This window comes from Pseudochaenichthys georgianus, chromosome 20 (genome assembly GCF_902827115.2).
Source record: "Pseudochaenichthys georgianus chromosome 20, fPseGeo1.2, whole genome shotgun sequence".
In the NCBI taxonomy this organism is placed as follows: Eukaryota; Metazoa; Chordata; class Actinopteri; order Perciformes; family Channichthyidae; genus Pseudochaenichthys; species Pseudochaenichthys georgianus.
The window spans coordinates 1608091-1622270 of record NC_047522.1 but is presented as its reverse complement, the minus strand read 5'-3'; the positions used below and the strand labels follow the sequence as shown (position 1 = coordinate 1622270).

At 42.7% G+C, this 14180-nt stretch overlaps 1 protein-coding gene across 1 annotated transcript in view; it reads right to left on the bottom strand.

The window, feature by feature from the left end:
* Nucleotides 1-14180, bottom strand: part of pola1 (polymerase (DNA directed), alpha 1) — a 92314-nt gene that overhangs the window by 39085 nt on the left and 39049 nt on the right. The window contains exons 27-33 of the mRNA XM_034109021.2: nt 10774-10806; nt 10457-10549; nt 10172-10377; nt 9596-9728; nt 5201-5332; nt 4807-4981; nt 1344-1525 (exon numbers count right to left, since the gene is read on the bottom strand). Coding sequence (XP_033964912.1) covers nt 1344-1525; nt 4807-4981; nt 5201-5332; nt 9596-9728; nt 10172-10377; nt 10457-10549; nt 10774-10806 — 954 coding nt within the window. The remainder of the gene's footprint in view (nt 1-1343; nt 1526-4806; nt 4982-5200; nt 5333-9595; nt 9729-10171; nt 10378-10456; nt 10550-10773; nt 10807-14180) is intronic.

The window sequence follows — 14180 nt, the reverse complement described above, 5'->3', positions numbered from 1 at the left end:
CCACACCTGTGAGGTGGGATGGATTATCTCGGCAAAGGAGAAGTGCTCACTATCACACATCTTTTCATATTTGTGAACAATATTTGAGAGAAATGGTTATTTTGTGTTTATAGAAAATGTTTTAGATCTTGAGTTCATCTCGTGAAAAATGGGAGCAAAAACAAAAGTGTTGCGTTTATATTTTTGTTCAGTGTAGGTTCATATGAACTCAGTTATCAGTTCATCAGGTACAGCGAGCTAAAACTAAGTCTAATACAACTTGCCTGCACTTTGTGGTTAACACAGTATGAAGTTGCAGATAAAGTATTTCCAGCAGAAGGCCCCTTGCGGTTAAGCTAATACAGTAAATATAAATTGAAGGATATCTGAAAAATACAGTTTTCTTAAAGTTCGTGGACAAATATAGGTGTTCAAATCTTTCAGTAAGCGGACATAGTAGCATAGCCATAGGTAGGGCTGCTCAATTAATCACAATTACGATTTGGCTTGCAACGATTATGAAAACAACATAATTGAAATAAAATTATTATTAAAATTATTTGTTGTATTGGTTTTTCAGTTGAATTATACTTAAAGTTCAGGGTAATCATAATTATTTTCTCAATAAATGGATGTTTTCAAAGTAAATGGATAATCGTTTTTAATAATCGTGATATCAATTATTGACCAAAACAATCGTGATTATGATTCTTGCCATAATCGAGCGGCCATAGGTTACATTGCATTTAGCTGACGCTTTTATCCAAAGCGACTTACAATAAGTGCATTCGACCAGGAAGACACAACCTTGAGGAAAACAGAATCGTATAAGAACATCAGGTTTACTACATGTATTGTCTTTTTTAATCTATAATATTGCTTAGTGTTTATATAATGAATAATAAAACCATAAGCCAGTAAAGACTCTTTGTTTAGTCATAATCAGAAACACATTGAATTAGATATTTAGTCTTAGTCTAGCAGATAAAAGTATTTCCAGCAGAAGGCACCTTGTGGCTATGATAACACAGAACATATACATTGCAGGACAGCTGAAAAAGAAAGTTCCTAAAGTTTGAGTATAAGGAATTGACTGTTATTTTGTACATATTGATTGTTGTGCTTTTATTTAGGTCTTAATGTGTGCATATGTATAATGTGTCTTTTGATTGTGTTTATATAGGTATATACACATTTGCATACATATAATTATTTATGGGATTGTGGGAAACGGTATTTCGATCTCTCCGCCTGTACACAAACTGAAAGATTGACTTTGATAACTATAAGTGTTCAAATGTCTGTATAAGCGGACATAGCAGCGTAGCAGTGAGGGTGGACTGTGATGGCTGACTCTCACTCACCGCCCCTTCGAAGACGCAGGTGTAGATGTTGTCGGTGCTGCACTGAGGACAGGTGAAGGTGAAACTCTCGCAGTCTTTGAATCGCTCCTCGTCCGTCAACTGCACCGGAGCTCCCAGCATGCCGTCTGTTTCCTCCTCCCTCTGGAACTGCTGGTGCGCGCGAAACTGACCGGGGTCCAGACCTGGTGTAGAAAAACAGATGGTTCTGGTTTAAAACTCCCTATCGTTTCATCCTGTTGCATTTATATTCAATCTAATATTTAATATTCCATTCCTCACATACTTGTGCATATATAATATCCTGCTTTATGTGTTGTTACTGTACATGTATATTTTCTACTTTTTTTTGTTACTGTATTATTAGTGGAATAAAGTGGTCTTAATATTACAATAATAATGTGTATTGCAATTTGTTCTGGGCCAATAATGCTATTTATAATGACACTATCTTTTTAAACAAATTCCTATATATTTTATTATTCATTTTATTCATAATTTACCCTTTTTTATTTAATGCCATTTAATTTCAATTGAGATGTTTACATTGTTGTTGAATGTTTATTTCTTTAAATTTGTGTTGTGCCATGCCATGTCCTTTTATGCTGCTGAATAGGTGGAATGCTGTTTGATACTGTTGGTCCTCGTAAATGTCGATAGGTAAGTGAATGTAGCCCTGGAAATACGATGTTCTTTATTGTTTTATGTTCATGTGTACTTGCTGCAGGTCTTGAAAATAGATCAATGATCTCAATGGGACCTACCTGGTTAAATAAAGGTTTGAAATGAAATGAAAATCGTAATCTACGATAATTAGAGGAGTTGCTGGGACAGAGCAGACAAAATACTTTGGACATTTTCCATCAGTCAACACTGAAACATCTACTTCGTACCTTTATGAGTCTGTTGTGATATTAGTTGTGACAGCTTTTCTATGTTTGGCTGCCTCAGCTGTCAACGGGCTATAAAACGGGAATTTTGACTAATGCTAACACATACATAAAGAGAGATTAGGACCATCACTCAGAGTAAGCCGTGCCCCACAAATACTTCAGGGCCAGTGTTTATTTTTTAAAAAGGTCTGCAGGTAGGTCGGCACAATGATGACGTAACACTTATTCTATGAAATATGGACGTGACCGCCATCATTTTTAGTTGACCTCCATATCGTTGTGTTAACATCAAGCCCCGAGGAAGTGCGCCGGACTCTGATGAAAATATCCGTTGTGTCCAAACGGCAGTACTACAATTTCCGTATCAGTCCGTGACGTCACCCGGCCCAGAAAGACTTTCCCCCATTGACTAACATTGGGAAAGAGACGTCCGTAAATCAACTAAATAAACTACCCAGTATGAACTCTAGTGTCGCCCTTATTATCTATAATAATAACCCTATTAATCATTCGGTCCTTAAAATAGTAAAATGCACTAAAAGCCGAATCTAGATTTATTTTCTGTCTCCATTCATTCTGCTGAGCAGAGTGTGAGCTCGGGGGCGGGGCTTAAGGGGCGCATGCTCTGTGAGCGCACATACGGGTTCTTCTGCTTGAGCAGCTCTCATAGGAAAGGCCGAGACCCCGCCTCCCACGCTGTATCCAGTTCTTATTATACATCCATGGGTGTTCTTCAGTACAGTTGTTACCAACATTTTACCCAACATGATGCAGGAAAAACAGCAAGGCTTTGTTGACAGAGCGGGAAAACAATTTAATTAACTAAATATTCTTGAGAAATAAAAGCTACTGCCCTTTGAAAGACTCACAGGTATTATATCATTATAACAGTGGAATAACGTGGTCTTAATATGACAATAATAATGTTTATTGCAATTATTTCTGGGTCAATAATGCTATTTATAAAGACATGCCTATATCCGAATTAACCCATTAAAAACATTGAACCTACTACATTTGAATTAAACTCTTTAATCAAACATTTGACTTATAATTGAACACGAGAGAGGGTTGCCTCCTCTCAAAGAATCCATTTACCACTCAAATTATTTGAAGCGAATATTTCACACATTTTTAAACACATTTCTGTAATTTATTTCTCCATTTGAAAAGACACAAGTTTCATAGTCATATTTCAACTAAGTATTTCAATGTATACAATTAAATATAAATAAATGTAGGGGGAAGAACAAAAAGTTTAATACAAGCTATATGTTCACAATTCCAGCATGGCTGAAACAATAAGCGACCTTAAATAATAAAAAGATAAATAATTAAAAATACCTATATAGTAAAAATCCAACATGATTGAGTGGTTTACCGTTTCGATCCTTTACTGCTGTTTCACATATATGTTAATTGTTATTGTACAAACTGCTTGACTTGTAGTCATTCTTCCCAAGTCATAATTGAGTGACATCGGCCCTCCCTCTCAATAAAACGAAAGTCTCCTAAAGTAGAGGAACGTGGCGATGAGCACTTATTTAGATGTTAGTCATAGATCAGCAAAATGACCAAATGACCAAACAAACATGTAGTTTAGAGTAGGGATGGGAATTTTAAAGCAAATGTATGTTTGAATATTCGACCCCCCAAAAAACGGTTAACCGATTAACCGAAATGTACATATCCTATAACATTTTTTTAAAAAGTGGGACCGTAGCAGGATGTGACGCATATTTTAGTTGACCTAATTAAGTTTTGTTTTTTATTTATGTGTCACAGTATCACCTCAAAATACAACATACGAAACATTTTCAACCGTGCAACAAAATATAAATAGTCCTACAAATACTTTATTGTATTTCCTTCTTATTTTTGTCCAAGCTCAAGGGAGCCAGAGCAGAGGGCTTAAAGGGCCGCGGGCTGCCGACCCCTGGGTCAGGGTAACGTAACCCTATCACAACAGAGATCAACAACCTATAACAGGGCCTATAACAGAATGCAGCTATTCAATACTCATTCTTGTTTCAGAATATGAGCATGTCTACTCGGGGGAGAGGCGGAGACGATTCACAATCAGGCCAGCTGTAGAGAAGACCCTCTCAGCTGGAATGTGGGCATAAACATATCCTAATGCATACCTTGTACCAGTAAAGCAATCATCATGGAAGAGTAAACAACTGAGAAAAAAACTCTAACATTTCAGCATTTTTACATGATCTGTGTTTCTTGACATGTACGTAAGAACTGGAATGCGTCAGACCAAGAACGTTTAAGGAAAATATACATATAATAAAAATAGTATTATAGTGTATTGAGTGTATGTACAGTGTATATAATGCAACATCCAGAATGGCACAAATGCTTTATATAGAGTGCTGCTTCGTTATTGTATGCTGTGCGTTAATAATACAAAATAAATACAATATTCAAAGCAAATTGATATTCCGAAAGTTGCATAATTAGCTTTTTGGAAAGTTCTCTTTGTCCCAAATATCTCCTGACTTTAGACACATCAGTTTGATCCTCGTGTTTCTAACTCTATAAAACTAAAGTCGAGGGTATCTCACCGAGCCAGGTGGCGATGAGCACGCCGTCGATGCCCTCGATGGGGTCGCAGATGCGGGACACCACGGGGTGAACCTGCTGGGCGAGGTAGTACTGGACGTCCAGACTGAGACCTTCCTGCTTCTGAAGCTGCTCCAGAGCGTACGCCCTCTGACTGGCCGCCAGCGTGGAGCCGTCCTGAAGGGGGACAGAAGGCTTTACTACAGGGTTTACTCAAAATCCATCTTTGTGTCAGCATGCTGATTTCAATCGCCTGCTAATCCCAAGGACATGGACGGCTGTCTATGGATTCAAACATGTTGATCTTGTCATCTTTTTGAACTAGAAGCAAGACAACCACTTTGTACTTCTTTCAAATGTATCTTGTTTTAATATATTTCCCTCTGCTCCACACACCTTGCAGATGATGTAGGAGACGGTATCTCCGGCTTTGACCCGGTGACCCCCCTGAGAGTTGATCCACAGAGCGACGTGCACGTGAGGGAGGCTCTTCTTATCCGGGTAGTCCTGAGGGTCTTTAGTCAGAGCCTGGAGGGGAAGCACGACGATTATACGAGACGAGAAACAGAATAAACTCAATTTAAATGCAGCCAACATCTACCAGAGCTACAACATGTTTCACTCTTATTGTACATGGGAGTTGTAAGATCCATAATCGATACACACTACACACGGTTTCCACACATTCATGTAAATATATCTAACATGTATATATGTTCATTTTAATTCATCATCTCTTATTTCATAGTTTTTTTATCATTTTAATTGTTATCTTTAATTGTATTTATCAGTGCTGTGTCTTCTTGCAGTTATCACCGGCCCCGTGTATCTCCTAATCGATATAACCGGCCTGCTCTCGTCTATCCCACATGCTCCACTGACATCCAACAGCTAGTTTCAGGCGGCCTGTGGAACTGCCAGTCAGCTGTTCCTAAGGCTGACTTCATCTCTGGCTCCGCTTCCCTGCAGTCTCTGGATTTCCTTGCTCTCACTGAGACCTGGATTACTCCATCCAACACATCCACCCCAGCAGCTCTCTCCACAGCATATTCCTTCTCCCATACACCCAGACCCACTGGCAGAGGAGGGGGCACTGGTCTCCTGCTCTCTCCCAAATGGAGCTTTTCCCTCTTCGAGCTACCTAACTTCACTCCTTCCACCTTTGAATTCCATGCCGTCACAGTAACCCATCCTATACAATGAACCATTGTTGTTCTCTACCGTCCACCAGGCGCCTTGGGGGACTTCTTGGAGGAATTGGATAATCTCCTCTCACACATCCCTGAATCTGGCCCTCCCGCTGTACTTCTCGGAGACTTCAACCTCCAGACAGGGAAGACATCTGAACTAACATCTCTGTTAACTGCCTTTGCTTTCTCACTGTCTCCGTCCCCACCAACTCATGAAGCTGGAAATGTCCTTGATCTCATATTCTCAAGGAACTGCACTACTACTAACCTCTCTGTAAACCCGCTCCACACCTCCGATCACTTCTTCATTTCATTCTCTCTACCCCTTTCCAAACATAACAAACTAATCTCTTCTCATTCTGCACCTGTCCGCCGTAACCTCGGTTCCCTCTCCCCCTCTACCCTTGCCTCCTCGGTGCTCTCAGCCCTCCCTTTCTCGGACTTGTTCCAACTCCTGCCTCCAAACTCTGCTGCAGAAACTCTCCTCTCTACTCTCTCATCCTCTCTGGACTCTCTGTCCTCTCACATCTCGGCAGGCTCGTCAGTCCCCTCCTGCTCCCTGGCTAAATGACGCACTGCGTGCCAAAAGAACCATCCTTCGGGCAGCAGAGCGGAAACAGTGGAAATCCAAACACCATGACGACCTCCTAACCTATCAGGCTCTCCTCTTTCTCTGCTTCGATCTCTCAGGCAAAAAGCACTTTCTTTCAAGATAAGATCAAATCTTCTTATTCCAATCCCAAAAAACTATTTTCCATCTTCTCCTCCCTCCTGGACCCTCCCAAAGCCCCTTCCCCCTCCTCCCTTCTGTCAAGCGACTTTGTTAACCACTTTGAAAAAAAGGTTGATGATATTCGCTCTTGTTTTTCTGACTCACCTCTACTCACCGCCGGATCACCAGACCCTCCTTCCACCCACACACTGACCTCCTTCTCCCCTCTCTCCAAGTGAGGTTCTTACCCTCATTACCTCTGCCCGCCCTACCACCTGTCCTCTGGACCCTATCCCCTCAAACCTCCTTCAGACTATCGCTCCTGATATTCTACCGTTTCTCTCCCATTTCATCAACACTTCTCTAACTTCTGGTCACTTTCCAAACAGTCTCAAGGAGGCAAGAGTAAACCCTCTCCTGAAGAAACCCACTCTCAACCCGTCTGATGTTATAAACTACAGGCCTGTCTCTCTCCTCCCGTTCCTGTCTAAAACACTTGAACGCGCAGTCTTTAAACAACTCTCCTGTTATCTCCATCAGAACAACCTTCTGGATCCGCACCAGTCTGGTTTCAAGGCAGGTCACTCAACAGCTCACCTCCTTGCTGTCACTGAGGAACTGAGGAACGGCCAAAGCAGCCTCCCTCTTCTCTGTCATCATCCTTTTGGACCTGTCTGCTGCATTCGACACGGTGAACCATCAGATCCTCCTTCACTCTCCAAGAACTTGGAGTTTCAGGCTCTGCACTTTCCCTCCTCCCCTCATACCTCAAAGACCGCACATACAGGGTAACCTGGAGAGGGTCCGAGTCCGACCCTTGTCAATTAACTACAGGGGTCCCTCAGGGCTCTGTTCTTGGTCCCCTCCTCTTCTCCTTGTACACAAACTCGCTCGGATCAGTCATTAGCCCGCATGGTTTTTCATACCACTGCTACGCTGACGACACCCAACTAATTCTGTCCTTTCCCCGCTCAGAGACCCAGGTCGTCGCACGCATCTCTGCTCGTCTAGCTGACATCTCTCAGTGGATGTCTGCTCATCACCTCAAGCTCAACCTTGACAAAACTGAACTGCTTTTCCTTCCGGGAAAAGATTGTCCCACTCTTGACCTGACCATCAACATCGGCACCTCTGTTGTTTCCCCGACCCAGACTGTAAGGACTCTGGGTGTGACCCTAGATAACAACCTGTCCTTCACTGCAAACATCGCTGCTACAACCCGCTGCTGCAGATACACGCTTTACAGCATCAGGAGGATGCGTCCCCAGCTGACCCAGAAAGCCACGCAGGTTCTGGCCCAGGCTCTCGTCATCTCACGCCTAGACTACTGCAACTCCCTCCTGGCTGGTCTACCTGCATGTGCCATCCGACCTCTGCAGCTCATCCAGAATGCAGCGGCTCGTCTGGTCTTCAACCTTCCTAAGTGTTCCCACACCACGCCGCTCCTCCGCTCCCTCCACTGGCTTCCGGTAACTGCTAGAATCCACTTCAAGACACTGGTACTTGCGTACCATGCTGCGAATGGATCTGGCCCTTCCTACATCCAGGACATGGTTAAACCGTACACCCCAGCACGTGCACTCCGCTCTGCATCAGCCACACGACTCGCTGCACCCTCGCTGCGAGGGGGACCCAAGTTCCCATCAGCAGAAACACGTGGGTTTGCTATCCTGGCTCCAAGATGGTGGAATGAGCTCCCATTGACATCAGGACAGCAGAAAGCTTAAACACCTTCCGGCTCAGACTGAAAACTCATCTCTTTCGACTCCACTTCGAGCGATAGAATTATTAACAAAGCACTTATATACTAATAAAGGACTGGCTCCTCTAAAGCCAGTTGAGTAGCACTTGAAATACTTGGCTCTATGAAACCTGATGTACTTATGATTCTGTTTTCTTCAAGTTTGTATCTTGTTGGTCGAACGCACTTATTGTAAGTCGCTTTGGATAAAAGCGTCAGCTAAATGCAATGTAATGTAATGCTGTCCTGTTTTTCATTCTTACCCTGTTGCTGCTTGAACTACTGAATTTCCCCACGGGGATTAACCTGTTGAGCCCCGAGCCTGTTTTTCAGGCTCGAAAATGACATTCCCAGAACAAATGACCATATCTTCTAAAAGGGGTACATTAATAATCCTTTTTCTCAAAGTAATGATAAACCTGTGAGTTGAATGTATTAAAGTCAGAATCAATATAGATGTTTTTTATTTTAAAGTAAAATCAGATTGAACATGGTAAAAAAAATGTAAATGATAGTGTCCGTCCTAAAAAAAAACATTACTTATAGTTACAACCACCCTTGAATGATGGGATGGTAGACTAAAGGCTTTAGGAATCCAAACTATAATATATAATAAGTACCCTGTATGCAAAACAAGTGATATTTGACCTTTTTAGAGAGGTTTAGAAAAAAGGACCCACTTCTGGGTTCATTTTCCATATCTCTGGCCCCCCTCGGTCGATTTTGATGATTGACATCTCTTTTTGACCGTTAGAGCCAATAGAATCGAGGGGAGGTTACTAAAATCCATCTAAACATTACCCATTGGTGAATGAGTGATGCGTAGCCAGAAGTGCATGTGTGACCATTGAAGAGGGTTTCATCCCATTCTATTCTCTAAGTTCCAATTAACCAATATCATTAAATAAACCCACACAAATGTTAGTGGCAGAAAACTAGGCTCTGTACTGGAAGGTGGCTTTGAAAGCGGTGAAAATATTCGTGCAATTAATATTCGTTTTTTCAATTTAGTCGTCTAAATCAAGTCTTCCTGCTACCTCGGTCCTCAGAACCTCATAGAACCCCACCCATTGGACGATCTGAACTATCCCTTTAAATACTTTTCTATCAAGGTGTGGAAATGTAGAAGCTTATAGCCGTGTCTTCACCTTGTTTATCTCGTACTGGTTGAGTGGAACGCTTCCAGCTGCTACTTTCTCTCCCAGCTCCACCAAGTGTTTCTGGATGTTCTCCACAATCACGTCACGACTCTGGTCCGACAGGATTTGACCAATCACGTAGCTGCAAGAACAACAGAGGAGAGGAACACATTTTAAGAAGAGATAAGATGGAACTTTATTTATCCTCTTGGGGAAATGCAGGCGTTAACAGCAGCAACACGGTCCGAGTGAAAAACAGGATTCACGCTTTAAACATAAAATAGAAAACAAAGATAAAATCATAATACAGCAAAACGATAAAGTAACTATTGAAACAAGATATCACAGTAAAAAGTTGTGTATTTGTATGAACATGTTAAATATATTTACATAAGTGTGCAGGTGTTTTATATTTGATATTGTTGCATCGACTCAGTTGTCTTGTGTCTTACCTGTCCGAGAGAAACCATTATTTATTTTATTTGCATTATCATACCTTTGACCTCCTGGCTACTATTTGTGTTTAATGCATAACAAGTGATTTGTAAAGATCCATGATAAGTCAAAACCCCGTCTCTCACGTACTTTCCACACTCCTTGGCGAGGTCACACCAGTCTCTGCGGACGATATCCAGTCCTTTGAGTTCCTGTTTCACGCTGTATCGTCCCTCGCCGTGGTTCTCCACCACCAGGGCGGCGTATTTCTTCTTCTTCAGCAGCAAAAGAGACTTGAACACGCCGTCAATGTCGATCTCCAGAAGTTTGTAGAGCTTGTTTACCTCGGCTTTCACCTGGATGTAACAAACACACATCTGCGTTCAGGGAAAACGTCCAAACTTAAAGAAAGGAAATACTAAATTCTCTTCTTACCTTATTTCCCAGTTTGTAGACTTCCTCCAGAGACTTGCTGTTGGTGTTGATCATGATGGAGTCAGTATCTCCGTAGATGACCTCAAGATTCATCTGAGTCACATCAAATAACGAAAGAAAATATATCAGTTTCACATCAAGGCTGGACAATTAAAAAAAAAAATATGAGGAATAAGTGGAAGTACTTTCTCTATATGTACTTCCACATATACCATACACATATATATAGTTGCACTGTATTAAATCAATGACATACATTGAGTTTATTTCAGTTTTTTCCATGACTAGATGTGTAATATATTAACTTAATAACCCACCTTCTGAACCAGGTCCTTGGTGTGCATCAGAATCTGAAAGGGAAACACACAACATCATGAGTACAGATAGTAACAACAGCACAGTAAGCAAAGAAGAAAAAAACTATTATTAAATATGAAGTTCCTAGGTTATATTTTCTGTGTGTGTGTGTGTGTGTGTGTGTGTGTGTGTGTGTGTGTGTGGAATTGTAGCAGAGCAGGTGACTTGCTTTTTAAATGGGGGATAATTGGCTAAGAGGGCAATTATGAGAGCGTGCTGTGACAGGCGTCTTTTCAACCCCCACACACACCCCAGCCGGGCAACACACACACACTCTCACACACAGAAACACACCTTAATGACTTAATGGCCTTTATCACCAGCAGAGTGAGTGACGGACAAATAGGAGAATTCTGTTAACGAAGTATGTCCACTCTGAGTGTGTGTGTGTGTGTGTGTGTGTGTGTGTGTGTGTGTGTGTGTGTGTGTGTGTGTGTGTGTGTGTGTGTGTGTGTGTGTGTGTGTGTGTGTGTGTGTGTGTGTGTGTGTGTGAGATCTGAGCAGCAGAGGGATCCCAACAGGTGGGGGTCCATAAGAGAGGGAGGGGGGGGCCTCCGGGTGGCTAATCTGGGGGGTCGGAGGGACAGAACGCAGTGTGACCTGTCACCAGCAATCTGCTCCTCAATCAACCGCAGACACATATACACACACTCACGTCCTGTACTCGGTGTGGGGACAAGGACGTGGCTATTTCAGAGTGTGAGGAACGAGAGGGAGGGGGGTTAAACCAAGAGGGGGGGAGGGGGTACACTCCCTGAAACCAGAGTGGGACTTAAGCATGCTTTATGGGCTGCTACATACCGCTGTACGGCAGGGGGGGGGGGGGGGGGGAGGAGGGAGTCGTTCACAGCCTCCTCCATTAGGGACTGCAGTCAAGGTCAAGGTCTCACCACACACACACACACACACACACACACACACACACACACACACACACACCCACACACACACACACACACACACACACACTCTAAATGGTGCTGCTAAGCTTTAATGACTCGCCTGTCTCCTGATAGTTTACAAATGAAATCTAAAAGGGACGAGTTCAGATTTAGTCGCAGGTGGAGACATCGACTGAGGTAAAGTTAACATTTTGAGACATTTCAACGAGTATCAATTCATGTCTGATTAGGACGAAAATATTGATATGCTCCTGAACAAAAGGATTCCATCGGTCACGTAAATTAGAGCCTCTTGAGTTAATTGAGCCCATTAACTATTTTAGGCCTAATTTGAAAATGTGTGATTTCAATGCTTGAGCTGGCGTTTCAAAAGAACTGCTGTAACTCGTTTAGCTTCTGTACCGTGTCCCCTAAACGTGTGACAAAGTGGAAATGAGACTTTCGGCCATGATAAAGCAGAACAAGGAGAGGCTGGAATGATCAGAGAATAGACGGAGAGAGAGAGAGAGAGAGAGAGAGAGAGAGAGAGAGAGAGAGAGAGAGAGAGAGGGAGAGGGAGAGGGAGAGAGAGGGAGACGCAGAGGGGTTGGTGTTATGGGGCGAGCGAGGTGTGAATGCGTTGATGTAATTGATGTGCGGACTCATTTAGAAGGTTTTCCATACGTCGTCAGTCCCGGCAGGAATGAGCCGTGTGAAAGACAAGTCGTTTGACCATGATGCGAGTTGTGACAAACTGACGGTGTGTGTGTCATCTTCAGACACATACCAACACACACATACTATAGGAAGGAACCAATGCACACACACAGCCCCGGGTTCTCGTGCGCGTGTGTGTGTGTGTGTGTGTGTGTGTGTGTGTGTGTGTGTGTGTGTGTGTGTTGTGTGTGTGTGGTGTGTGTGTGTGTGTGTGTGTGTGTGTGTTGTGTGTGTGGTGTGTGTTGTGTGTGTGTGTGTGTGTGTGTGTGTGTGGGCACCGTGCATGCCTCTCGTACTGAAGCCAACAACTGCACAAGCTTCACTCGAATGGCTCAACCGGACGCCGTGTCCTTCAGAAATACAACTCCATCATATCAACAAGATTATCAAACAGCGGAACACACAATCACTACGTTGACAGAAAACGTATTTTTAGCCATTTTATTGTTAATTTTACCATTTTTTTTTTGCATAACTTCCCTCACTTAAGCTCGACAGAAGCTTGTTTGATATCAAATCATTTCATCTTTGGGTTTCCAAGAGTTTGTCGCATTAATAAGGAGTTTTGAAAAGCTCTGGAAACTGATGCCGGTGGTTTCTCACTATTTGCTGACATGTAACCCTAATGAATGAAAATATTTAAGTTCCTGATATCGTTAAGAAGTCGATTTTCAATCCTTTGGCATCCACAACAAGTCAAAGTAAGTCACTTCTTTGTCCTATTTCTTTTAACAATACTTAACATTTAACAAAAACATCAATAACTAAATCAAAGCCTCGGTGAAGTGTCCATGTTTCTTCTCAGCTCCTCTGTTCATACAGATGACTGGACACCAGTTGAGCAGCTCACTGACGAGCGCTGTGAAGGACCGAAGCAGGACTATTGTCTTCACCTCATTTTCAAACACTCGTTATCGCTCAGCCAACCTTAACTTTCAAGGTGAGAGCTGAGGTGTCAAGTCACATTATTTTAGCTGCAAAAGGTCAAGGCGGGTCAGAGGTCAAATTAGATGGCATGCCTCTTCCTCTGCACACTTAGCACAGCGCTATGTACTACCGCTCCTCGCATCTCTTAGACAGAAATGAACGTACGAACCCAAATCTCGTGAAAAACACATTTTACTCATGCTTGCTTATATTAATTGACAAATCTATAAGTCAATACAATACTTGCGCAACATTTTGATAATTGATTAATCAGTTAAAGGTGGGGTAGGTACGTTTGAGAAACCGGCTCGAGATACACTTTTTGTTATATTCCATGGAATGCTCTGAACATCCGATAGCAATGAATATCTGAAGTGCTTTGACAAAAAATCTATAAAAAAATGTCATCTGTGGAAGCCGTGGCGCTGTAGAAAGCTCGACCAATCATCTGAGCCGGCTAAAGTAACTGGATGGCCTACCTGCCTGTCAGCCTTCCATCTGGGCACACACTTATCTCGTGCCCTCATTGGTCATGTGCGCGGTCGTGTGTGTTGGAGGCGGGGCTCTGGGAGGAAGTGGCAGATTTATTCCGGCTGTGTATTCTAGCGCACTGAGCTGGTTTCTCCAAAATTACCTACCCCACCTTTAAGTAATTTTTAATGCAAAAATGGCAAAGAAAACTGTGAAGCTGACCGTTGAGCGGCCCGACCAAGCAAGGAGGCAGAGCGTCCCAAATACAACCCGGTGTGGGCATTACTCGCGGGCACAGGACACAGCCTCAATCTCGCTGGTCACGTGAGCACAGTCACCAGGATCTCACACACCAAACGAAACAGGAAACA